Consider the following 27301-nt stretch of genomic DNA (forward strand, 5'->3'; position numbering starts at 1 on the left):
CTATGATTTACCTAAATGTTTACTTCTCACTAAGTGCTCCCTGGTGTTCCTCTCAGGCTTCACAATAATGACATAACACTTTGGGAAGAAAATGCAACCCAGCAGTCCAGCACTGGAGCACAGGATGGCAAACACCTCCACTGCCACCATGTACTTCCCCCTTGTACTCAGGTGTGCTGGGATGAAAGCGATCCACACACTGACAAAGACAAGCATACTGAAGGTAATAAGCTTGGCCTCGTTGAAACTTCCAGGCAGATTCCTTGAGAGAAAGGCCACTATAAAGCTGACTATGGCCAGGAGGCCCATGTATCCCAGCATGGAGTAGAAGAAGATGGGGTTCCCTTCATTACACTCAAAGATTATCTTCTCCTTGTTAGGCTTCATGTTTAGTTCTGGAAAAGGAGGAGAGATGAGCATCCACACAAAACAAATTACAATTTGTACAAAAGAACATAGGCAAACAATGCAGCTTGGTGTCTTTGAGTTCAGATATTTCTTTGCTGAGCTGCCGGGATTTGTTGCCATGAAAGCAAGAAAAACAATAATAGTTTTTGCAAGAACAGAGGAAACACTGATGGAGAATATGATACCAAACACAATCTGGCGCAGCATGCAGGAGAGCTTGCTGGGGCGGCCAATGAAGATGAATGAGCACAAAAAGCAGCATAGGAGAGAAATGAGGAGCACATAACTGAGCTCACGGTTGTTGGCTTTAACAACAGGAGTGTCTTTGAACTTGACAAAGAGAAACAGCACAAAAGCAGTCAGCAAGATCATGGTAGTGGCAGAGATAGTGAGTGTTAAACCAAAAGGTTCTTCAAATGTTAGGAACTCAATGACTTTTTGGATGCATTGATCACGTCTCTCATTTGGCCATTGGTGCTCCAGACATTTTATGCAGTTTACTGCCCCTGAAAAAAAGATAGCAGTGAGTACAACCTTACTAGATGGAAAACAGTGTAAACTTGTTTGTGTGCTTCACGTATTAAACAGTCATGTGTGGAAATAACTTAGTGTTCAGAAAACATTAGGCTAGCAGGTGATTACATATTGCATAGTTTAAAGAGGAAGGGTGATTATCTCTTCAAGGGCAGCACAGATTCCTAAACTTCAAAGTTTGATTTGGTAAGTGTAATACTATCAAATTTAGTAATAGTGAAATCAAACCTTAGAAGAATTGGACGCTCAAAAACATATAGATCTATAGATATATAGATAGATAGACAGATGGATAGATAGATATGGAACAAATAGGGGTTAGTAGTGGTAACAACAGCAGAGATGTAAATTTACAATTACTGCCACATATTCTTTTTAATATCAAACATGCAAATGTTTCATACATACAAGAATATACTACACAATTAGGATTTACAGCCAGAATATTTGCACGCAGATGGGATCCATCTTTCAAGGAAAAAGCAAATTATAATGTATTTAATGAGATTTTAAACTTCTCAATGTACTCACGGCATTAACTAAAGAAAATATTAAGAGTAGTCCCACCTGCGCCATTGCTGATCTCTCCTTGAGAGCATGGTACACAATCAAAGCAGCACGTTGGCTTTCCTTCTTTTGCAGCTTTTCTGTAGCCAGGAGGACAGTTGCCACTGCAGACAGAGTGGGGCGCCTGCAGAAAGGGCACATGAAGCCACTTATTCAGGGTGTCTCTATTTAATTGATTTTGTCCCAAAATACTCACTTATCAAGTTACTTGTGTTTCAGTATTGTGTTGTGTGTCTTATTCTTTGTTAAATAATACCCTGCATATACAAACATGTGCAGCGAGTTAACAGGTGTTACAGGCACCATGGGGATTCCAGGTTTATAGGATTTATCCATGGATTCTGACTATACTGACTGGGTGAAATACCTGGGCATACTAAAAAATACTAAATACTAAAAAATAATTAGCAAAATTGGATCTTTACTCCAGATTCCTCTGGTAACTCATCATTTCTCATTGGAACCTCAGATTTCCCATTGTAATCCATGTTAACTCCTCATACCCAAAAGATAATGACACCCCTTAGATCTGAGTTACGAGGGATACATTTGGTGCACCCAGAAAGAGGCCCTGAGTGCAATAAATATTGTGGCATCTATTCAAAACATGTTAGCTTTTTTTTACTGAACAAAGACTTCAACGTTTGAGTTTTATAATATTTGTCAGAGCATCAACCTACCTCCCTTCACCTCAGTACCCAAATACATCATCTGTGGCCTCCCCAAGGGCTCCTCCATAAGCCCCACCCTCTTCAACACCTACATGATACCACTGGCAGACATTGTTTGCAGCCATGGACTCAACATCGTCTCCTACGCTGACGACACCTCATCCTATCCCTCACAGAGGACGCTGTCACCACAAGAACCAACTTCCAAAACACCATGACCGACATCGCCATCTGGATGAAGACCAATTGCCTCAAACTCAGCTTGGACAAAACAGAGGTCCTTATGCTCAGGAACAAGCCCTCCCCCGGGACAACATGTGATGCACTTGGCCCCCCCACCAACCCACACCCGCCACACATGCAACCTCGGACCATGATACAACAGATCAATGCTGTCTCCTCGACCTGTTTCCACATCCTCTGTATGCTCCACAAGATCTTCCAATGGATCCCCATCTCAACTGGGAAGACAGTGACACAGGCCATCATCTCCAGCTGACTCAACTATGGCAACGTGCTCTACTCCAGAAACATGAAACATCTCTTGAATCACCTCCAGACCATCCAGAACTCGGCATCAAGGCTCATCCCCAGAGGACCCTCCCCAGATGAACATCCCTCCTCATCCTTAGGGCTCCCCACTGGCTCCCTGTACAGCAAAGATGCCCTTCAAGCTCCTCACGCATGCCTACAAAGCCCTCAACAACTCCAGATCAGCCTACATCAACAACCGCCTGACACTCCAACCAAGCACAGAACTCTGCTCCTCCACCCTTGCCCTGGCCCAAGTCCTCCTTCATCCATCGCGATCGGTGCTGAGGTCACTCCTGATGTCGCTCCTTCTCCTACCTCTCCGCCAAGTCCTGGAATGACCTCCCATCCACCTGCGCACCTCCCCATCTGTGGAGGACTTCAGAAAGCAGCTCAAGACGTGGCTCTTCAACCACCATCACCTTCTAGCCAAGGCCCACAGAAACCCTCCAGATTGATTGATCTTTAAAGAATATATGCATTTGAGTTGGGGTAAGGTGTGCTAGAAATACCATTTTGAGTTTACTGGATTGCCCCTGCAAGCTCCTGAAAAGCAGGTTACAATGGAATTGAAGATATAGCATATATTAAGGTATCTGCCCCATCCCCTCTCACACCAGTGAATTATTCACTCAGATTATATCCTAGTGGGTAAAGAGCTCTGAAATAGCAAACTTGTCAGAATACCAATAGATTAATACACTTTGGAGCAAATCATTTTTTTAGAAAAATGAATCCTTTAATGGGCTGTGGGACACTTTTTTGGAGAAAGCACTTTAAATGAAATTCAACAGTAATTAGTATTAAAAGATGGTAATTGGAGGAAAGTCCAAAGCTGGGACAGGCTTTGTAAAAATCTGGGCCTTGCACTAGTTGTCCCCACTGAATGTCATGGTCCCTCCACAAGGTAGTAGGGTGCAATGTCATATTTTTATGGATTTTTCTCCATGATGGAATCTAACAATGAGATCCAATAAAAAAATTGTGTTCAATTTTTAACATAAAGAGGTGGAAGGAATTGTCGTAGGTAAGTTTCTACCTAATTCTTGGGATCAGAGCTTCATTCTTCAAATTCTAAAAATGTTCATATCCCAGTTTCATAGTAACAGACATATGTCAAGGATGTGAAATAAAAATAAGAATAATGGTATTTCACTGCCAGTGTCATATCAATATTATAACTTGAAACCAATCATGTATGATAGCACTTTAAATTCTATAGAAATTCATAATAGGTTACACCTATATACAGACAAAGTGCAACATACCCAGAATTAGGGACATATTTACAAGAAGCTTGCGCCACCGCTGCATAATTGTGTTTGACGCAGCAGTGGCACATTCAGTGCTACATATTTACAAAGTGACGTGTTAGGCATAATGCGTCACAACTCTCTGTCCAGCAGATTTTTTTACCTGCCCGAAAAACCATCTGAGTCAGGCAACATTAACCATGTGCAAGGTAGATGTTCCCTTCTAAAATCCCACGCAGAACAGAAGCATCCATATTTATACATTTTTAGGAAAGTGATGCATCGTTGGCAAATGGTGCGCAGAGTACAACATGTGTCAAAATTCTTCTGCCTCTTTAGCCCAGGCATAAAAATGCTGCAATGGCTTTTCAGTAGGAATCTGACCAGTTGAAGTCACTTTACACACTGGAAAATGCCTGTATTTTAATTCCCCTCTACTAGTAGGGTCTACACATGTGACAATCATGTTGTAGGAAACCCTTGACCAAGCTTAGACCATCATACCAATGATTTCATCATCCACTGCAACAAAGCAATGTGACGTTGTGTACTTTTTGTAAGGGACAGCCCAGGATTGTCGCTTCTTCATGGAGGAAGGGGTCCCCAAGTCCAGGTCTGCGTTTTGCAAACAACACCAGGTAAGTACTCACTTAAGTAGGTAAAACATGTACTGCCACTTCACATTCCAACATATACTTGTATTTACTTACAATACACTGTCACTCACTATGTCACACATACTCAGGTGTTTTCATACACTTAAGTAGCCTATGTCCACTGTAATGTGACACATGGACATATTGCTTACACAACTTTTACATCCAAGACCAATGTAAAAGTGTAGAAGGTGATATTCCAGCATCTTACAGTCTTTCGCATTGGTCCTAAAACATTCGGCCACTTACGTCATTTTGCATAATTGAAAACTAACACAGCACCTCTAAATTTTGATGCATCACTTAAGTTGCATCAGTTGTGAGACCAGCTTCAGCGATGCACTACTTTTGGGACTGATTCTTTATTGTAAAGTACCCACCGTTGCATCAGAATTTCTGAAGCACCTTGGGTTCTAGCGCCATGGTGCCCTGTATTGCAAATACGGCATATCCATGGCATTGCAATGGATTTGTGTGCATTGTGACTAATTTTGAAACATCTCTACTGCAACGCAGATATGTGTCATTTCTTGTAAATATGCCTCTTATTTCATAACATGCAATAAAATTGCTTGCAAAAGATTTCAATATTACACTGTCATTTATTATATGGAGATAAGTGGGTTTGAAAAGGAAATATGACTTTTGCAAGCTTTCACTCGCTGGAAAAACTTGCATGTTTTCTGTATGCAAATAAATTAAGGCAAACAGAACTTTAGTGCAAAAATATTTTATATCATGCAAAAATTATACCTAAAGTATTAAGTCTGCTTTACACCATTATTTTGATAGCTAGCACCTCCAGGCAATAGAAGGTTCCAAATTCATTAAGGATACCTAAAGACCTTTTCGATATTGTGGGTTTTAAATAGTAAAAGAACAGATTAAGAATGTTTTTCATTGTAGGACTGTCACAATGGTGTATGATGGAACATGAGTTATTTTGACAGGTCCTTACCTATTGCAATGACTTGTTGATGTCCAAATTGCATATTAATTCAAAGGTTACAATGGAGCTTTAATTCTTAAAGTAGCATCTTGTGTTTGACCTAAAGGTGATTTGATAACTTACATAATTTAGATTTAGATACTGATATGATTGACTTCAGTTCTACATTGCTTTTAGAAAAGACATGTGGAAAGAGGGTTGAAATAGTCTCCAGTCCATTGAAGATGGTAAGGAGTCAAGAAAACAGAGACAAGATCCCTAGTCATATGTTGTTAAGCAAATACCAAATCAAAGCTGTTTTATTAGCTCTATCAGTTTGAGAATGTTAATTAATAGCACTGTCAATATTTATCATGTAACATATATTAAAAATATGACATTATGTTGATTCATTACTGCATGAATAACATAGGAATTTTAGGGAGAGAAACAAATATAAAATGTGAAATGAATTAAATACTGCATGGACCAAATAAAGAGAAGAAGATTTGAAAAGCCATGACACCTATTACTTTCAACAACTAGAGTACTGAATACTGAGTAGTTGCTGAAAGTCCATAGTGATTGTCTCTTACAACAAATGGCTGGCACACCTATAGAATTATTATGGCCCTTCAAACCCCAGGTAATGCAGTGACATTTTGCAGTACAATGGATGAATCACAAATATATCTTTCTGTGGCCATAAATACATCAATCCTGGGCGCTTACGAGGCAGGTTAAAGAACAGGAAGACCAGTAATAATTGATTTAAAGCATGAGGCAGATGCTATTGGTACCTATAATTTTGTATTTTCCTATCATAGTTTTATAGGAAATGCACATATTTTGAATGACATCACTATTTGTATAACCCATGCAAAGGTGTAAAACAGAATGAAAAATTTGCTTTAAAAAATAACAAGCAAAAACTCATTACTTTATAGTTTCATGCATACATAGTCATAAAAACTGTCCATTGTAATAATATTTCTCATAGGTACTGGAGGTAGGTGTGAAGGGGTGCTGCAGCAATCCCAAAATAACCATACTGGTTTTCAAAAGGTGAATGGCCAATAACTATATTCATCTTGTCCAAGGCTCTGTCTTGTGACAGATTGCTGCTCATTATGTTCACAATGAGACCTCAGTTCAGGTTTCTTTCCCTGGCTGAAGTGAGAGGATTTTCATACAGGAACAGTGTGCTAACTGTGCTAAGTGTGGATGGAAAGGCTATACCTATTTGATTTTTTCTAACACAGAACAAAACTTGAACTGTACACATATTTCAAAATCTATCTGAAGTTTAGAAAGCATAAATGAAGTTCTTTCTTTTGTAATTCTGATCAGTGATAGAAATAAATATTTTAATAGCATCAAAACAAATCAAGACACTTTACTTGGTGATGTGCAAGTGATATTTACTGAAACCTGAATGAGACACATTATCCTTGATACACCGTACAGTATTATCAGTAAAACTGCAAGCCTGTGCAGATTTAGTGGCCATTACTATGGAAAATGTGCCATCTGTAAACGACACTGCGCTAACACTCCATGCATTAGTAATATCTGTGCAACTATGTGCCTCAAATTGCACCACCATTACATATGACACCTTTGCTCCCCCTGCTGAATGAACGGTGTTCCTTTGCTACAGTTGTTCTTTGTATGCCTCTTGGATTTTTCACAATCCCTATGAATTAAATCACATAACACTGGGGCAGTACCCCCTGGTTCACCACTAATGATATCGCTCAATTTGACGGCTTAAATATTGAACCTACGACGTCACTTCGTGAGTTCACAGATGCCGAATAGACAGAAAGAGATCATTTTCACAAATATATATTTAGAATCCAATTGTGAAAAACTGAGAATAAATGTCAATTTCATGCTTTAGTAAACATTAAGAATGTGTTAATTTAATTGCAAAATGGAACTACACCTGATCAAAAAATAAATCATCAAACAGTGATTCTAGCCTGGGTTTGTGGTGAGGAAATTTGTTTGTTCCAGAGGAGAGGAAAACACTTTTCATGATAAAACAACAAGGGACAAATGGGCATCTAAATTCACATAAAATTCACAAACTTGGTGTCATTTGAGGAGCAGGTCCACAAACCGCTGGCTGACTTGTGGTAGGAGCCGTTGGAGGGCTGATTGTTCATGCCTGGTGGTGCTTTAAAGACACAGTACCGGCCCCTCTGCGCGGGTCGAACTTGGTGTCGGCTGGGGGTCAGGACCATAATCCCCAGGGTGACTCACAGCAGGAGCTGCTGGAGGGCTTATTGTTGGCACGTGGAGGCACTATAAAAACACAGTACTGGCCCGCCACACAGGACAAACTTGGTGTCGGTGGAGTGGCAGAACCCCAAGCCCCAGGGGCCTCATAACAGGAGCCGCTAGAGGGCTCATTGTTCATGCCTGGAGGTGCTCTAAGGCACAGAACCAGCTCCACCATGCAGAGCAAACTTGGTGTCAGCTGAGGGACAGGAACACAAGCCCCAGGGTGACTCCAGACATGAGCCGCTAGAGGGCTCATTGTTCGCACCTGGAGGCGATATAAGGACACAGTACGGGCCCCGTTGCACAGGACGCATGCAGGATGTACCCGCATGAAGACCGGGCTACGATCAGGCCCATCTTTGTCTGGAAAAAAACTGTGCTGGGCCTCCTCCATTTTGTTGTGTGCATTTTCTCTGACTGTGCCACTAATTAGGTACAATACTTATTTGTTTGGTTTTAGGTTTTGGAATTCAGTAGGCACATAAAAGACCATAGCCATTCTTGTGGGTCAAAATAAACCCCATGAGCCTACGCAATGGTTTTTTGCAACGTGTGGTCGGAGTCATCAGCAAACAGATATAATTGGCCGAACACCCCCCGTGTCTCTTTGTTCTCCTCCCCCCACTTGCTCATTTGGCAGAGGGTCTGTCGCCTGTGCCAGTTATAACGGGGGAACAGCCCTCATCCTTGGATGTTAACACGGGCTCGGAGGGGGGTGATTCAATGCCCCAGGGGTGTAATAAATTGGTCACACCCTTGGTGTAGGAAGTTGGCTCTGTATTTGCTATTTCAAAGTAAGGAATAGCATGCACAGAGTCCAAGGGTTCCCCTTAGAGGTAAAATAGTGGTAAAAATAGATAATACTAATGCTCTATTTTGTGGTAGTGTGGTCGAGCAGTAGGCTTATCCAAGGAGTAGTGTTAAGCATTTGTTGTACATACACATAGACAATAAATGAGGTACACACAATCAGAGACAAATCCAGCCAATAGGTTTTGTTATAGAAAAATATCTTTTCTTAGTTTATTTTAAGAACCACAGGTTCAAATTCTACATGTAATATCTCATTTGAAAGGTATTGCAGGTAAGTACTTTAGGAACTTCAAATCATAAAAATTGCATGTATACTTTTCAAGTTATTGACAAATAGCTGTTTTAAAAGTGGACACAGTGCAATTTTCACAGTTCCTAGGGGAGGTAAGTTTTGGTTAGTTTCACCAGGTAAGTAAGACACTTACAGGGTTCAGTTCTTGGTCCAAGGTAGCCCACCGTTGGGGGTTCAGAGCAACCCCAAAGTCACCACACCAGCAGCTCAAGGCCGGTCAGGTGCAGAGTTCAAAGTGGTGCCCAAAACACATAGGCTAGAATGGAGAGAAGGGGGTGCCCCGGTTCCGGTCTGCTTGCAGGTAAGTACCCGCGTCTTCGGAGGGCAGACCAGGGGGGTTTTGTAGGGCACCGGGGGGGACACAAGCCCACACAGAAATTTCACCCTCAGCAGCGCGGGGGCGGCCGGGTGCAGTGTAGAAACAAGCGTCGGGTTCGCAATGTTAGTCTATGAGAGATCTCGGGATCTCTTCAGCGCTGCAGGCAGGCAAGGGGGGGGTTCCTCGGGGAAACCTCCACTTGGGCAAGGGAGAGGGACTCCTGGGGGTCACTTCTCCAGTGAAAGTCCGGTCCTTCAGGTCCTGGGGGCTGCGGGTGCAGGGTCTCTCCCAGGCGTCGGGACTTTAGGTTCAAAGAGTCGCGGTCAGGGGAAGCCTCGGGATTCCCTCTGCAGGCGGCGCTGTGGGGGCTCAGGGGGGACAGGTTTTGGTACTCACAGTATCAGAGTAGTCCTGGGGTCCCTCCTGAGGTGTCGGACCTCCACCAGCCGAGTCGGGGTCGCCGGGTGCAGTGTTGCAAGTCTCACGCTTCTTGCGGGGAGCTTGCAGGGTTCTTTCAAGGCTGCTGGAAACAAAGTTGCAGCCTTTCTTGGAGCAGGTCCGCTGTCCTCGGGAGTTTCTTGTCTTTTCGAAGCAGGGGCAGTCCTCAGAGGATGTCGAGGTCGCTGGTCCCTTTGGAAGGCGTCGCTGGAGCAGGATCTTTGGAAGGCAGGAGACAGGCCGGTGAGTTTCTGGAGCCAAGGCAGTTATCGTCTTCTGGTCTTCCTCTGCAGGGGTTTTCAGCTAGGCAGTCCTTCTTCTTGTAGTTGCAGGAATCTAATTTTCTAGGGTTCAGGGTAGCCCTTAAATACTAAATTTAAGGGCGTGTTTAGGTCTGGGGGGTTAGTAGCCAATGGCTACTAGCCCTGAGGGTGGGTACACCCTCTTTGTGCCTCCTCCCAAGGGGAGGGGGTCACAATCCTAACCCTATTGGGGGAATCCTCCATCTGCAAGATGGAGGATTTCTAAAAGTTAGAGTCACTTCAGCTCGGGACACCTTAGGGGCTGTCCTGACTGGCCAGTGACTCCTCCTTGTTTTTCTCATTATCTTCTCCGGCCTTGCTGCCAAAAGTGGGGCCTGGCCGGAGGGGGCGGGCAACTCCACTAGCTGGAGTGTCCTGCTGGGTTGGCACAAAGGAGGTGAGCCTTTGAGGCTCACCGCCAGGTGTGACAATTCCTGCCTGGGGGAGGTGTTAGCATCTCCTCCCAGTGCAGGCTTTGTTACTGGCCTCAGAGTGACAAAGGCACTCTCCCCATGGGGCCAGCAACATGTCTCGGTTTGTGGCAGGCTGCTAAAACTAGTCAGCCTACACAGATAGTCGGTTAAGTTTCAGGGGGCACCTCTAAGGTGCCCTCTGGGGTGTATTTTACAATAAAATGTACACTGGCATCAGTGTGCATTTATTGTGCTGAGAAGTTTGATACCAAACTTCCCAGTTTTCAGTGTAGCCATTATGGTGCTGTGGAGTTCGTGTTTGACAGACTCCCAGACCATATACTCTTATGGCTACCCTGCACTTACAATGTCTAAGGTTTTGTTTAGACACTGTAGGGGTACCATGCTCATGCACTGGTACCCTCACCTATGGTATAGTGCACCCTGCCTTAGGGCTGTAAGGCCTGCTAGAGGGGTGTCTTACCTATACTGCATAGGCAGTGAGAGGCTGGCATGGCACCCTGAGGGGAGTGCCATGTCGACTTACTCGTTTTGTCCTCACTAGCACACACAAGCTGGCAAGCAGAGTGTCTGTGCTGAGTGAGAGGTCTCCAGGGTGGCATAAGACATGCTGCAGCCCTTAGAGACCTTCCTTGGCATCAGGGCCCTTGGTACTAGAAGTACCAGTTACAAGGGACTTACCTGGATGCCAGGGTCTGCCAATTGTGGATACAAAAGTACAGGTTAGGGAAAGAACACTGGTGCTGGGGCCTGGTTAGCAGGCCTCAGCACACTTTCAATTGTAAACATAGCATCAGCAAAGGCAAAAAGTCAGGGGGCAACCATGCCAAGGAGGCATTTCCTTACACAACCCCCCCCCAAACGAAAGAGGATGAGACTAACCTTTCCCAAGAGAGTCTTCATTTTCTAAGTGGAAGAACCTGGAAAGGCCATCTGCATTGGCATGGGCAGTCCCAGGTCTGTGTTCCACTATAAAGTCCATTCCCTGTAGGGAGATGGACCACCTCAACAGTTTAGGATTTTCACCTTTCATTTGCATCAGCCATTTGAGAGGTCTGTGGTCAGTTTGAACTAGGAAGTGAGTCCCAAAGAGGTATGGTCTCAGCTTCTTCAGGGACCAAACCACAGCAAAGGCCTCCCTCTCAATGGCACTCCAACGCTGCTCCCTGGGGAGTAACCTCCTGCTAATGAAAGCAACAGGCTGGTCAAGGCCATCATCATTTGTTTGGGACAAAACTGCCCCTATCCCATGTTCAGAGGCATCAGTCTGCACAATGAACTGCTTAGAATAATCTGGAGCTTTGAGAACTGGTGCTGAGCACATTGCTTGTTTCAGGGTGTCAAAGGCCTGTTGGCATTCCACAGTCCAGTTCACTTTCTTGGGCATTTTCTTGGAGGTGAGTTCAGTGAGGGCTGTCACAATGGATCCATATCCCTTCACAAACCTCCTGTAATACCCAGTCAAGCCAAGGAATGCCCTGACTTGAGTCTGGGTTTTTGGAGCTACCCAGTCCAGAATAGTCTGGATCTTGGGTTGGAGTGGCTGAACTTGGCCTCCACCTACAAGGTGTCCCAAGTAAACCACAGTTCCCTGCCCTATCTGGCATTTGGATGCCTTGATAGAGAGGCCTGCAGATTGCAGAGCCTTCAAAACCTTCTTCAGGTGGACCAGGTGATCCTGCCAGGTGGAGCTAAAGACAGCAATATCATCAAGATAAGCTGTGCTAAAGGACTCCAAGCCAGCAAGGACTTGATTCACCAACCTTTGGAAGGTGGCAGGGTCATTCTTTAAACCAAAGGGCATAACAGTAAACTGATAATGCCCATCAGGTGTGGAGAATGCTGTTTTCTCTTTTGCTCCAGGTGCCATTTTTATTTGCCAGTACCCTGCTGTCAAGTCAAAGGTACTTAAGAATTTGGCAGCACCTAATTTGTCTATGAGCTCATCAGCTCTTGGAATTGGATGAGCATCTGTCTTGGTGACAGAATTGAGCCCTCTGTAGTCCACACAAAACCTCATCTCTTTCTTTCCATCTTTGGTGTGAGGTTTGGGGACTAAGACCACTGGGCTAGCCCAGGGGCTGTCAGAGCGCTCAATTACTCCCAATTCCAGCATCTTGTGGACTTCCACCTTGATGCTTTCCTTAACATGGTCAGATTGTCTAAAGATTTTGTTCTTGACAGGCATGCTGTCTCCTGTGTCCACATCATGGGTACACAGGTGGGTCTGACCAGGGGTTAAGGAGAAGAGTTCAGGAAACTGTTGTAGGACTCTCCTACAATCAGCTTGCTGTTGGCCAGAGAGGGTGTCTGAGTAGATCACTCCATCTACTGTGCCATCTTTTGGGTCTGATGACAGAAGATCAGGGAGAGGTTCACTCTCTGCCTCCTGATCCTCATCTGTTACCATCAACAGATTGACATCAGCCCTGTCATGGAAGAGCTTAAGGCGGTTCACATGGATCACCCTCTTGGGGCTCCTGCTTGTGCCCAGGTCCACCAGGTAGGTGACCTGACTCTTCCTTTCTAGTACTGGGTAAGGGCCACTCCATTTGTCCTGGAGTGCCCTGGGAGCCACAGGCTCCAGAACCCAGACTGTCTGCCCTGGTTGGAACTCAACCAGTGCAGCCTTTTGGTCATACCAAAACTTCTGGAGCTGTTGGCTGGCCTCAAGGTTTTTGGTTGCCTTTTCCATGTACTCTGCCATTCTAGAGCGAAGGCCAAGCACATAGTCCACTATGTCTTGTTTAGGCTCATGGAGAGGTCTCTCCCAGCCTTCTTTAACAAGAGCAAGTGGTCCTCTTACAGGATGACCAAACAGAAGTTCAAAGGGTGAGAATCCTACTCCCTTCTGTGGCACCTCTCTGTAAGCGAAAAGCAGACATGGCAAGAGGACATCCCATCTCCTTTTGAGTTTTTCTGGGAGCCCCATGATCATGCCCTTTAATGTCTTGTTGAATCTCTCAACTAAGCCATTAGTTTGTGGATGGTATGGTGTAGTGAATTTATAAGTCACCCCACACTCATTCCACATGTGCTTTAGGTATGCTGACATGAAGTTGGTACCTCTGTCAGACACCACCTCCTTAGGGAAACCCACTCTGGTAAAGATACCAATGAGGGCCTTGGCTACGGCAGGGGCAGTAGTCGACCTAAGGGGAATAGCTTCAGGATACCTGGTAGCATGATCCACTACTACCAGGATATACATATTTCCTGAGGCTGTGGGAGGTTCTAGTGGACCAACTATGTCCACACCCACTCTTTCAAAGGGAACCCCCACCACTGGAAGTGGAATGAGGGGGGCCTTTGGGTGCCCACCTGTCTTACCACTGGCTTGACAGGTGGGGCAGGAGAGGCAAAACTCCTTAACCATGTTGGACATATTGGGCCAGTAGAAGTGGTTGACTAACCTCTCCCCGTCTTGGTTTGTCCCAAATGTCCAGCAAGGGGAATGTCATGGGCCAATGTTAGGATGAACTTCCTGAACAGCTGAGGCACTACCACTCTCCTAGTGGCACCAGGTTTGGGGTCTCTGGCCTCAGTGTACAGGAGTCCATCTTCCCAATAGACCCTATGTGTTCCATTTTTCTTGCCTTTGGACTCTTCAGCAGCTTGCTGCCTAAGGCCTTCAAGAGAGGGACAGGTTTCTTGTCCCTTACACAGCTCCTCCCTTGAGGGTCCCCCTGGGCCCAAGAGCTCAACCTGGTAAGGTTCAAGCTCCAAAGGCTCAGTTCCCTCAGAGGGCAGAACTTCTTCCTGAGAAGAGAGGTTCCCTTTCTTTTGCTGTGTTGCAGTTGGTTTCCCAACTGACTTTCCTGTTCTCTTGGTAGGCTGGGCCATTCTTCCAGACTCCAGCTCTACTTGTTCACCCTGTGCCTTGCATTGTGCTCTTGTTTTCACACACACCAGTTCAGGGATACCCAGCATTGCTGCATGGGTTTTTAGTTCTACCTCAGCCCATGCTGAGGACTCCAGGTCATTTCCAAGCAGACAGTCCACTGGGATATTTGAGGAGACCACCACCTGTTTCAGGCCATTGACCCCTCCCCATTCTAAAGTAACCATTGCCATGGGATGTACTTTTCTCTGATTGTCAGCGTTGGTGACTGTGTAAGTTTTTCCAGTCAGGTATTGGCCAGGGGAAACCAGTTTCTCTGTCACCATGGTGACACTGGCACCTGTATCCCTCAGGCCCTCTATTCTAGTCCCATTAATTAAGAGTTGCTGTCTGTATTTTTGCATGTTAGGCGGCCAGACAGCTAGTGTGGCTAAATCCACCCCACCCTCAGAAACTAGAGTAGCTTCAGTGTGGACCCTGATTTGCTCTGGGCACACTGTCGATCCCACTTGGAGACTAGCCATACCAGTGTTACCTGGATGGGAGTTTGGAGTGGAACCTTTCTTGGGACAGGCCTTGTCTCCAGTTTGGTGTCCATGCTGTTTACAGCTATGACACCAGGCCTTTTTGGGATCAAAGTTTTTACCCTTGTACCCATTGTTTTGTGAAGAGGCTCTGGGCCCACCCTCCTGTGCAGGTTTTTGGGGGCCTGTAGAAGACTCTTTACTATTTTTAGTTTTGGTTGTCTCATCACCCTTCCCCTGGGGAGTCTTTGTGACCCCTTTCTTTTGGTCACCCCCTGTTGAAGTCTTGGACACCCTTGTCTTGACCCAATGGTCCGCCTTCTTTCCCAATTCTTGGGGAGAAATTGGTCCTAGGTCTACCAGATGCTGATGCAGTTTATCATTGAAACAATTACTCAATAGGTGTTCTTTCACAAATAAATTGTACAGCCCATCATAATTACTTACACCACTGCCTTGAATCCAACCATCTAGTGTCTTCACTGAGTAGTCAACAAAGTCAACCCAGGTCTGGCTCGAGGATTTTTGAGCCCCCCTGAACCTAATCCTGTACTCCTCAGTGGAGAATCCAAAGCCCTCAATCAGGGTACCCTTCATGAGGTCATAAGATTCTGCATCTTTTCCAGAGAGTGTGAGGAGTCTATCCCTACACTTTCCAGTGAACATTTCCCAAAGGAGAGCACCCCAGTGAGATCTGTTCACTTTTCTGGTTACACAAGCCCTCTCAAAAGCTGTGAACCATTTGGTGATGTCATCACCATCTTCATATTTTGTCACAATCCCTTTGGGGATTTTTAACATGTCAGGAGAATCTCTGACCCTATTTATATTGCTGCCACCATTGATGGGTCCTAGGCCCATCTCTTGTCTTTCCCTTTCTATGGCTAGGAGCTGTCTCTCTAAAGCCAATCTTTTGGCCATCCTGGCTAACAGGAGGTCATCTTCACTGAGAGCATCCTCAGTGATTTCAGAAACGTGGGACCCTCCTGTGAGGGACTCACCATTTCTGACTAACACAGTTGGAGACAGGACTTGAGGGGTCCTGTTCTCCCTATTTAGGACTGGAGGAGGGACATTGGCCTCCAAGTCACTAATTTCTTCCTCTGTGATGTCATCATCAGAGGGGTTGGCTTTTTCAAACTCTGCCAACAGCTCCTGGAGCTGAATTTTGGTAGGTCTGGAGCCAATGGTTATTTTTTTGATATTACAGAGAGACCTTAGCTCCCTCATCTTAAGATGGAGGTAAGGTGTGGTGTCGAGTTCCACCACATTCATCTCTGTATCAGACATTATTTTGCTAAAAGTGGGAAGACTTTTTAAAGAATCTAACACTGTTTCTAGAATCTAATTTCAAACTTTTAACAAACTTTTAAACTCTAAAAGAAAATGCTAAACAGGGACTTAACACACAAGGCCCTAGCAGGACTTTTAAGAATTTAGAAAAATTTCAAATTGCAAAAATGAATTTCTAATGACAATTTTGGAATTTGTCGTGTGATCAGGTATTGGCTGAGTAGTCCAGCAAATGCAAAGTCTTGTACCCCACCGCTGATCCACCAATGTAGGAAGTTGGCTCTGTATTTGCTATTTCAAAGTAAGGAATAGCATGCACAGAGTCCAAGGGTTCCCCTTAGAGGTAAAATAGTGGTAAAAATAGATAATACTAATGCTCTATTTTGTGGTAGTGTGGTCGAGCAGTAGGCTTATCCAAGGAGTAGTGTTAAGCATTTGTTGTACATACACATAGACAATAAATGAGGTACACACACTCAGAGACAAATCCAGCCAATAGGTTTTGTTATAGAAAAATATCTTTTCTTAGTTTATTTTAAGAACCACAGGTTCAAATTCTACATGTAATATCTCATTTGAAAGGTATTGCAGGTAAGTACTTTAGGAACTTCAAATCATAAAAATTGCATGTATACTTTTCAAGTTATTGACAAATAGCTGTTTTAAAAGTGGACACAGTGCAATTTTCACAGTTCCTAGGGGAGGTAAGTTTTGGTTAGTTTCACCAGGTAAGTAAGGCACTTACAGGGTTCAGTTCTTGGTCCAAGGTAGCCCACCGTTGGGGGTTCAGAGCAACCCCAAAGTCACCACACCAGCAGCTCAAGGCCGGTCAGGTGCAGAGTTCAAAGTGGTGCCCAAAACACATAGGCTAGAATGGAGAGAAGGGGGTGCCCCGGTTCCGGTCTGCTTGCAGGTAAGTACCCGCGTCTTCGGAGGGCAGACCAGGGGGGTTTTGTAGGGCACCGGGGGGGACACAAGCCCACACAGAAATTTCACCCTCAGCAGCGCGGGGGCGGCCGGGTGCAGTGTAGAAACAAGCGTCGGGTTCGCAATGTTAGTCTATGAGAGATCTCGGGATCTCTTCAGCGCTGCAGGCAGGCAAGGGGGGGGTTCCTCGGGGAAACCTCCACTTGGGCAAGGGAGAGGGACTCCTGGGGGTCACTTCTCCAGTGAAAGTCCGGTCCTTCAGGTCCTGGGGGCTGCGGGTGCAGGGTCTCTCCCAGGCGTCGGGACTTTAGGTTCAAAGAGTCGCGGTCAGGGGAAGCCTCGGGATTCCCTCTGCAGGCGGCGCTGTGGGGGCTCAGGGGGGACAGGTTTTGGTACTCACAGTATCAGAGTAGTCCTGGGGTCCCTCCTGAGGTGTCGGACCTCCACCAGCCGAGTCGGGGTCGCCGGGTGCAGTGTTGCAAGTCTCACGCTTCTTGCGGGGAGCTTGCAGGGTTCTTTCAAGGCTGCTGGAAACAAAGTTGCAGCCTTTCTTGGAGCAGGTCCGCTGTCCTCGGGAGTTTCTTGTCTTTTCGAAGCAGGGGCAGTCCTCAGAGGATGTCGAGGTCGCTGGTCCCTTTGGAAGGCGTCGCTGGAGCAGGATCTTTGGAAGGCAGGAGACAGGCCGGTGAGTTTCTGGAGCCAAGGCAGTTATCGTCTTCTGGTCTTCCTCTGCAGGGGTTTTCAGCTAGGCAGTCCTTCTTCTTGTAGTTGCAGGAATCTAATTTTCTAGGGTTCAGGGTAGCCCTTAAATACTAAATTTAAGGGCGTGTTTAGGTCTGGGGGGTTAGTAGCCAATGGCTACTAGCCCTGAGGGTGGGTACACCCTCTTTGTGCCTCCTCCCAAGGGGAGGGGGTCACAATCCTAACCCTATTGGGGGAATCCTCCATCTGCAAGATGGAGGATTTCTAAAAGTTAGAGTCACTTCAGCTCGGGACACCTTAGGGGCTGTCCTGACTGGCCAGTGACTCCTCCTTGTTTTTCTCATTATCTTCTCCGGCCTTGCCGCCAAAAGTGGGGCCTGGCCGGAGGGGGCGGGCAACTCCACTAGCTGGAGTGTCCTGCTGGGTTGGCACAAAGGAGGTGAGCCTTTGAGGCTCACCGCCAGGTGTGACAATTCCTGCCTGGGGGAGGTGTTAGCATCTCCTCCCAGTGCAGGCTTTGTTACTGGCCTCAGAGTGACAAAGGCACTCTCCCCATGGGGCCAGCAACATGTCTCGGTTTGTGGCAGGCTGCTAAAACTAGTCAGCCTACACAGATAGTCGGTTAAGTTTCAGGGGGCACCTCTAAGGTGCCCTCTGGGGTGTATTTTACAATAAAATGTACACTGGCATCAGTGTGCATTTATTGTGCTGAGAAGTTTGATACCAAACTTCCCAGTTTTCAGTGTAGCCATTATGGTGCTGTGGAGTTCGTGTTTGACAGACTCCCAGACCATATACTCTTATGGCTACCCTGCACTTACAATGTCTAAGGTTTTGTTTAGACACTGTAGGGGTACCATGCTCATGCACTGGTACCCTCACCTATGGTATAGTGCACCCTGCCTTAGGGCTGTAAGGCCTGCTAGAGGGGTGTCTTACCTATACTGCATAGGCAGTGAGAGGCTGGCATGGCACCCTGAGGGGAGTGCCATGTCGACTTACTCGTTTTGTCCTCACTAGCACACACAAGCTGGCAAGCAGAGTGTCTGTGCTGAGTGAGAGGTCTCCAGGGTGGCATAAGACATGCTGCAGCCCTTAGAGACCTTCCTTGGCATCAGGGCCCTTGGTACTAGAAGTACCAGTTACAAGGGACTTACCTGTATGCCAGAGTCTGCCAATTGTGGATACAAAAGTACAGGTTAGGGAAAGAACACTGGTGCTGGGGCCTGGTTAGCAGGCCTCAGCACACTTTCAATTGTAAACATAGCATCAGCAAAGGCAAAAAGTCAGGGGGCAACCATGCCAAGGAGGCATTTCCTTACACTTGGAGCCTGAAATTTTCGTGGGTTCTATAGACAGGGCTAGGCTGTGTCAGGTAAAAGGAAGAGGATGGAAGCTAGAGTGAAGTCTAAACACCTGTGCATGAGCATTAGGACAACTCTGTTAGTTGAAGATGTAACAGTATCCGATCAAGGTCTTGACAACCTGGGACCATTAATGGAGGACTTACATGCCAAATTTGTAATTGCTCTGGAAGTAAACTAGCCCCGATTGTAGCTCTTTTGGCTGTTGAAGGAGTTTTACCACTATAGGTTGGCTGTGGAGGAACTGATGCGGCTAAGTAAGGCCCCCACTTTTTCTTGGTTCAAATTTGTTAAGTGCCACCTTGCTAATCTGGGACTGGGTGAGGATTGATGATGCTCTCAAGCAATCGGCTCAGCCACCAGAGATAGGATTATTACTGCCACCTGGCAGAAGAGGGTCTTCGAGTAATAAGCTTAAGCCAGGGAGCTTGGTGGAGAATGTTTTAAATCAGAAACCACTACCTGGTAGAGAGTCCGATATACACGCCATTTACCCTACAGTAGGTTGGACGCATTTTGTTATATTTATAAATTAATGTTGGGGAATCTTCTAGCAAATTAATTTGTGTGTAATTGGAAATCCATGTGACCAATTCCTCCTATATGCTAATGTTGTGGGTATGTGAGTGAGAACGTAGAACATATTATGTTCTTAGGCCAAGATATATTCATCTGCATCGTTCCTATATTAAGCCTCTACAACATTGGCGAGAGACAATACTAAGAGGCTTATATGATTTTGCACTCTGATTTGAGTGAGTCTGTTGTTTGTGGGATCAGCCGATATTTACATGCTTTCTGGCTAATTAGGAAAAAGGATGGGCTAAAACTTTAAAATCAGATCGTACTGTATTATAACCTTTGTAATGAATTATTCTCGCGCTGAGGAAGATCGTATGTTTTTCATGTGATACTTTTTTAGCTTTCTTTTATTACAATTATAAGTTTGATCAAAATTTGTATTAATGAATGAATTGTGATGATGACTGTTACTTGTTTAATGGGCGATAGCCTAAAATAAATGAATATGATGATGATGAAATTCATTATAGTGACTAGTATAGAAAGGCTTGATCCCAATCTCCAGTGAAGTGATTCTCAAACTTTTGACTTCTGTGCTCCCCCTCTTAATCATTACTGGAACCCAAGGATCCTGCTGAATCCATATTGTAATCCGGAGACCTCCCCACTGAGTCTTTAGTGGAATCCAGGGAAGCAGACTAAGCAACTGCAATAATTTGAACAGCAAAACAATACATGGAAATACCGCAGAAATCATTCATCAATCAAATACAACAATGATGAAATATTTTAGTTAATTCACAAAAAAATATAAAAAAATATACATTTTAAATGGGAAGGTGACGTTTTTGTAAATGCAGTAGAGCTACCCTTTGTCCATGCTGTATTCTGTTGCATGCACTTGCGCTACACCCACACATCAATTTGAGGAGGTCAACTTAATTTTTAGCCTCCAGTTTGAAATGTGTTCACCTTACAGAATGTTTTAAAATTTCCACTGTACATTTTGCTTCTTTATTTATATACATTTTTTAATCAATTATTATAAAAAAAAATTCTAAGCAGTTGATGACCCCTTGCGTAAGCTTTGCAGATTCCCAGCAGTCCCTGAACCACAGGTTAAGAACTGCTACTCTACTGAATAGTTTTTTGTCTTGCCTATTAAGTATTTAAGATTGCTAACACAATGGAATAAAAATGCAATGAGTCATGTGAATTTGTGAAGGGAAATTATTTTTGTATAGAACTTTGTGAGCTTCCTTACATTCTAACATTTCTCGCAACTAGGAACATTATTGTTTACAATGTAGTGAGGAGTGAATATGACATTTATTGACACTCAGTATTTGTATTTAGAGCTGTTTGAATTGTTTTCAAAATGTCAATTCACCAGGTGTTTCATTCTTTAAATGTTTGTTCTCTGTCCCCACCTCTGAGTTTTGGGCATATATGGCAGATACCAATTAGTTATATATTTTCAAATCTAATCCTTCATGTGTGTTTTAAATATACAGCTATATGTTGCTTGTCATCCCTCATCTCTGATCAATGGCCTTGCTTCTTCTTTTCCCCTTTCTTTTAAAGGTGCTTTTAGTTGATCCCATAAGTTGTTTCTTACAAAAACAGACTTTAAGGTACACACACAATGCTTTACAGTTCATCAATTCACTAATATTAAAATACCTTGATCCGTATGCAAGGGAAGTGTCCTGGTACAACACAAATCATTAACAGTCAAAGTGAGAAAACAATAGCAAATACAAGGGGATTACATGTTCGAATAAGTTTATCATGACCACGAGGTCAGACCTAAAAGTAAGTCTCATTATCAGCTGGGACAGTTGGAGATATCGGAAGGCAATTAAATGTCATGGAGTAACGCAATAAGTGAAAGAAAATATGTGCAAGTTATGGAGGCATGCCATTTGATTGTGGTCATCTTTGAGCAGAACAGAGCCAAAACCAGGTAAGGTGACTGGCTTCTTCGCACAGCATTGTAGACGTCTTGTTAGAGAGTTTTCTTCTTGTGCCTACAGGTAAAGCTCAGATTACCATTATTTTTAGTGTTTGGGGTGACTTCCAGCAGGTTACATTTACAGCAGTGTCTTAGAGCCTAAATAGCCAATACCAATTCAGGTTATAAATCACAGGTCATTTTTTACTAGTCCTGATTTCTTAGGTTAACCTACAACAAGATTAATCTTAACATTTCCCTTAATTTGTGGGCTCAAGTTGTAAGTATTTTTAGCTGGGTACCCCTTTAAGTGAGTCTATTTAAGGCTGTTTTTCCTTACTGAAGTGCATCTCCAAGTCACTGTAATTTATTTTTATTCTTACCAATTCACCAAATGGAACATTCTCTTTGTGACCTTGTGCATGACCTGAATTTTAATGAAGAATTCTGTTAGATGATGCAGGTTTCCTGAACACTTGTGTTCAATTTGGTGTAATTTACATACAGTATTATATCTAAACATTTTACTTCCCTTTGGCAGAATTCCAATAAATCTTGCTTAAAAATGTGTTTTAATTAGTGATATTCACTTCATTTGAAGAATACAGGTTTGATACCTTGGATCACAATCACCCTTTGACTCCTTTTTGCAATTACGTAATATCGTTGGTGATGACTGGATGTATCTTGTTGTTAGATTCAATCATTGATTAACGAGACATCGAAATATCACTTTGCGTCCCACTGTGAATTTTAATTGAAAGGACTCTGTACTGGTGGATTGAAAATGCATCCTCTGTTGTCTTGCCTGCTTCTGAAATTTCCAAACACTGCACATTTTTTTTCCTTTTATTGGACAGCTTGAACATGAAATGCATCAAAGGTAGAATGCATCTGGTTTCAGAATCTCAGAGACTCTTCATCTGTAAATATTGATTTTCTCATGAAAATATTGACTACATTGTGGTGGTAGAGAGTCAATAAATGCTTTGCCATTTCTTATCAGGTTGTATGATATGATTTTATAGAGATCAATTCTTATTGAGGTTCTTGATATTTTTATGACCCTGCTATTTGCATACTGGATATTGTTGTAAATTATGAATGCTAAACATTCTGCCTGTTGCACGTTTCCTTTACTGCACATTTTTTTGGAAAGAGAAAGACAATTATGTTGTGTGCTAACTCAATGCATGGCCTATTTCTAATACACATGCTGTGTAATAAAGGAACTTGGCTAGTATAGCAATCACCCAGCCATCAGTGCTCTCAGTGGAAGACAGCAAATATACTGTACTGTGGTCAGAACATGCTGGCAACAAGGAAGGCACAGGCTTAGCAATGGCATATGAAGGAGGGAAGCCGTGTTCTTTAATCAGAGTAGAGAACAATCTGCTAAAAGCCATTCTACATCTACAAGCGGATTTATACCTTGTCTTTTGTTCAACCTATGCCACAGCAGGATAATGGAAGATTACAATGAAATAGAAGGGGAAGATGTTCACTTGGCTCTCAACATCCTGCAGAAACAGCAGTAGCCTCACCTCAGAAGAGCCATCACTCCACAGGATAGCGTCAAGATTGACAGTGACGTCTTCACCCTCTTGTGCAGATGAGTCTAATTTTCCCACTTTTACAAGCTGGAACTCATCATCTGGTGATATTTGCACATTAAGGAGGTCATAGGTGGCCTGACCATCGCCATTCACATCAAAGGATATTTGATTCCCCGTGAGAGTCTTAAAGTGCAGATGTTTCAGGTAGTGAAGAATCTGAAGGGAGAGACATTCAAACAAAACAGCATTCCATAGGAAGAAATTCAACATTGCAATAAATGTGACACATCAAACCTCTAACAACAGAACATGTCTTGTTGGTTAAAAAAGATTAGATTTACAAGCATTTTTTGGGTCCACACTAGTAGCCACTGGGGAAAATATATTGTACTTGTGCTGTTTGCCAAACAGGATTTGTTCAGATGCCAAAATGTGCTGTTCATGAACCAGGATCTGCACCAACATCCCTGTATCCCCCAGGACTGCCAGAAAGCTGCTCAAATGTAGGAAAGAGATGAAGACTCAACTCTTTAAAAACTACATCACAATGCATTAACCATTCACAACCCAGCTTCCTCTCCTAATAAGGGTTGACTGTATGCTTGTTTCTGACCCTGTTTAGTGCTCCACTTCCTTTGACTAGTTTCACACTATAGAAATATAATATACATACATACACACATACAGAGATGGGCCAACCTAATTGTTTATAGCCATTTCTTCCAAGTGTAAATCTGTGTTTGGAATGTGATAATGGTGCTTACAACTGAGAATCCCTCACCCATAGAGGAATTTGATCAGATCCAACTCAACTGCAACGCTGAGAAGTCCAGAAAAGGAAAAGAGCAGGCTCAGGGGAAGCCACATTGGAGGCAGAGGACAAACATGTGGGTGAAACACTGTTATGTGTAGAAGTCCTGCTATAGACATAGGAGTTTTTATTCCTAATCATGCCCTGATGCTAAGAGGTCATTAGCGTTCTGTGCAAGCTTAAGTGATGGGGTTTTGGTGTTTTGGCAGCAACATAAAACAGAGGCTTCAGTAAACACCATGAAAACACTGAAAAAAAGCTTTTTAAGGATGTTTTAAAGTTGTGTGAGGAATAGTTTGTAGGTGGCTATTTATTAAATAAATATTATTAGGCAGCCTTAAGTCAGGCCCATGGCCTCTTGCTCCCTATTAAAGATAACATTATCCATGACATTCAGGACTTTATTCATGACATCATCAGTGACCACTGGCAATGCTGTTTATATCAACTGGTTTCGAGGTCATGGGGAAGACCTGGTCTTGTTTAGACTTAGATAGTGCCTAGACAGAAGCCTTACCTCATATGTTCTACACCACAGTGTAATATTATTCACACTTAGGGATAGGTCTGTGTACATTTTGGTTGCTCAACTGGACTGCCAGCGTTATGGCTTGGTTATGGGAAGTCTTGGTGGGATGACTGGATACATAATGCACACCTCGTTTAATGTGTGATCACAGGATGAATAGGCAAGAACTGCATTGCCAAGGCAATGACTAAATAAGTGATACACATTTTTGCATTTCTTAACATGTTAAATAGCATAAATTCATTGATCAATAGAAATTATGTTTTGGTCTAGGAATGAGACTGCTGAGTTGATTGCTACTTGTATCATTGCCTTCAGATTATTGGATATAATTGCCATTTGATAGCGAGCCAAGTTCTTAGATTTTAGTAAAATAAATAAGTGTCTACAAAGTTCAACAAACCAAACCACCAGGTGTTTTTCCTTGAATTCCTCTCCCTCAAGAGGGTATTGACAGTTATCACTCCAAAGATAGACAATGTCAGCATCAGATTATCAATAAACGTTTGCCACATAAACATACACTTAAGATACACTTAAGAGTTGTCATGTGCTGAAAAGAGAAGAGTATCACATGCTGGGTTTTCCAAAGATGTTCACCTCTCCCAACTTACCAACTTTCTGATGTTATTCTTCCTGCCAGGAAACAGAGTTATGCACAAAGTTGATACACATGGATCAAATAGGGAATAGCTGTAATCCATAGTGAAAACATTGTTTTCTGACATATATGTGTCCCTTTATTCACATGATTTCAAAAAATGATCATGCAAGGCTCCACTTTCAAAATTGAATTTGGCATCCTAACTCTAGCATGCAACATGAAAATATACACCAGAGTTTTCTTGGAAGACATACTACATTTAGCAGTATTCCCCCAACCCCTATCTGAAAATATTCTTGTACTGGCAGTTTCCTTCTATAGATGGGCAGACCGTGCAAAAACCAAGACACAGAGGTAATATAGAATCTGGAATCTACACATCTGAAAAATCCACTGTCCAACACCAGTTACTGGCCATTGGAAAGAAGAGATCTACAGAAACAGCAAAGATATGTTTCTTGTCAGCTGGAGATTCGTCCAGGAGAATGTCCAGACTAAAATTAGGAATTGCAGGCAAATTAGAACATAAATTAGCTGTCACATTAGTAATTCCTCATTTCTAAGTGTACTCTCGGAGTCCAACTCATAATAAGTCAAGTTTTTACCACCTGCAGAGTTACTGGCATCCCTGGGACAGATAAATCCTTAGGGTGGAGGAATACCAGCGGACGTCATGTCAGAAATCACTTGAGGCAGTGCAGTGAAAGTACTCTAGCCCTCTATGGCCTCAAGTGCTATATAATGTTATTTATGTTGTTCAATGGCACGGCCTGTGCATACCAACTTTAGTATTGATCCTAATAATCAAGACAGAAATGAACAGAACAGAACAGTGAGAAGGTGGAGACAGGATTTATGGCTAGGCATGCAACCACACAGCAGTGTACACGCTGCAAGATGCTGTACGGATCGCAGAGCAGAGTGCACATAATACCCTAAATCAGACCCTTGGTTCCTTCAATAAATGCTTAGTGGCAATGGTACACAAAATGATTCAGGTTTTAGATGATGTTGCAGAGCAGCTCATTTAGTGCAGTTTGATGTGGGATACACCTTATCTGAGAAAGTGAGGTATTTACAGTACACTAGGTAATCCTTCAACCTCCTGCTGCAACCTCCTGTTCTTTAAAACTGCACTGAGTCGATAATACTGAACATAACACACTAGCTCACACTTTTCTCAGAATCTATGAGAGATGAGCCTTTGGTCATGGAAGTGGTGCAGCCTCTTTTCTCCAAGCTGGTTCATATGAACTTCCTGTATCTCATTACCTCGATTGAAACGTTGGAGTGGAGATTAAGTATTTTCCAAAACTGTATTGCTTTACAGAGACATAAAAATAAGAAAAGCCAACCCAATAGCCACAGGCAAAAGCCCCAAGTGTTAGTAAACATTGTGGATTGTGCACTGAGAGACAACTCTTCACACACACACAGTGACATTACCTCAGACATCATATATGGTTGTTCACAGGTTAAAAGTGTTCAGTCTTGTATTGTAATATTTCAACAACCGCTCGCTTAGTGTTACCTGCCAGGGTTCTATATTATTGATGTCAGCACAGGTTCCATTGATGAAAGGTCCTTGGCCATTCTTACAAGCTATCAAAGAGTCTATGGCATGAGCAAAGGCATAGACTGCTAAGTAACTGTGGTAACTGTAGCTTAGGTCATTTAGCTCAAATAAAAATCTGGTCACTTTTTCTAATGTCTCCTTCCCTGAACATGGCACTAGACCTCTGTTTGCTTCTTTGGTGGACAAACTTGTAGTACCATTTTCCTCTTCAAATGTGCAATAGAATGCTCTCTCCCAGAAACGTTTAATAAATATATCTTTAGGGTACCTCAATGGATGAAGGTGGGATAGAAATTCTTCAAATTCCAGCATACGCTCTGTGTAAGGCGCAACTCCAAGAGATCCCTTCAGTATTTTCCAGGCCTGGTTTTCCAGCAGGAGCCCAGGTCCCAGTGTAAAAGCTGCAGTGAATATCCAGACTTTGTCTGTTACATTTTGTTCATGAAGCATTTGCAGTAAAACCTTGACATGCACATCAAGACTATGAACAATGATCACTTTAGCTGAATGTCCACGAATGAGTTTAACCAGTTGGAGAATCTTTTCCTTGGTGAATCGGAGGTTTATTTGCTCCATGAAGGCCACACAACCACCATTGTCTTCAATACCATTACGTATACCCTGACCTCCTTGCAAGCCCACTTCATCATTTGATACAATCAT

General features: G+C 43.5%; 1 protein-coding gene across 1 annotated transcript; it reads right to left on the reverse strand.

Annotated features, from left to right (window-relative positions):
• Positions 1-27301, reverse strand: LOC138249293 (extracellular calcium-sensing receptor-like). Its single transcript, XM_069203249.1, has 4 exons — positions 26594-27301; positions 23107-23334; positions 1510-1633; positions 1-914 (listed from the first exon to the last, which is right to left on the reverse strand). Exons 1-4 carry the CDS (start codon positions 27299-27301, stop codon positions 1-3), a joined length of 1974 nt encoding a protein of 657 aa, XP_069059350.1.

The sequence above is a fragment of the Pleurodeles waltl genome, chromosome 8 (genome assembly GCF_031143425.1).
Source record: "Pleurodeles waltl isolate 20211129_DDA chromosome 8, aPleWal1.hap1.20221129, whole genome shotgun sequence".
NCBI lineage: Eukaryota > Metazoa > Chordata > Amphibia > Caudata > Salamandridae > Pleurodeles > Pleurodeles waltl.

Excerpts from the sequence above, each read along its gene's own strand:
- LOC138249293 (XM_069203249.1), bottom strand. The coding sequence starts at position 27,301 with ATGATTGTATCAAATGATGAAGTGGGCTTGCAAGGAGGTCAGGGTATA. Across the intron at positions 23,335-26,593 it reads ATAATATAGAACCCTGGCAG|ATTCTTCACTACCTGAAACA; the intron begins GTAACACTAAGC and ends CTCTCCCTTCAG. Across the intron at positions 915-1,509 it reads AGAGATCAGCAATGGCGCAG|GGGCAGTAAACTGCATAAAA; the intron begins GTGGGACTACTC and ends TCTTTTTTTCAG.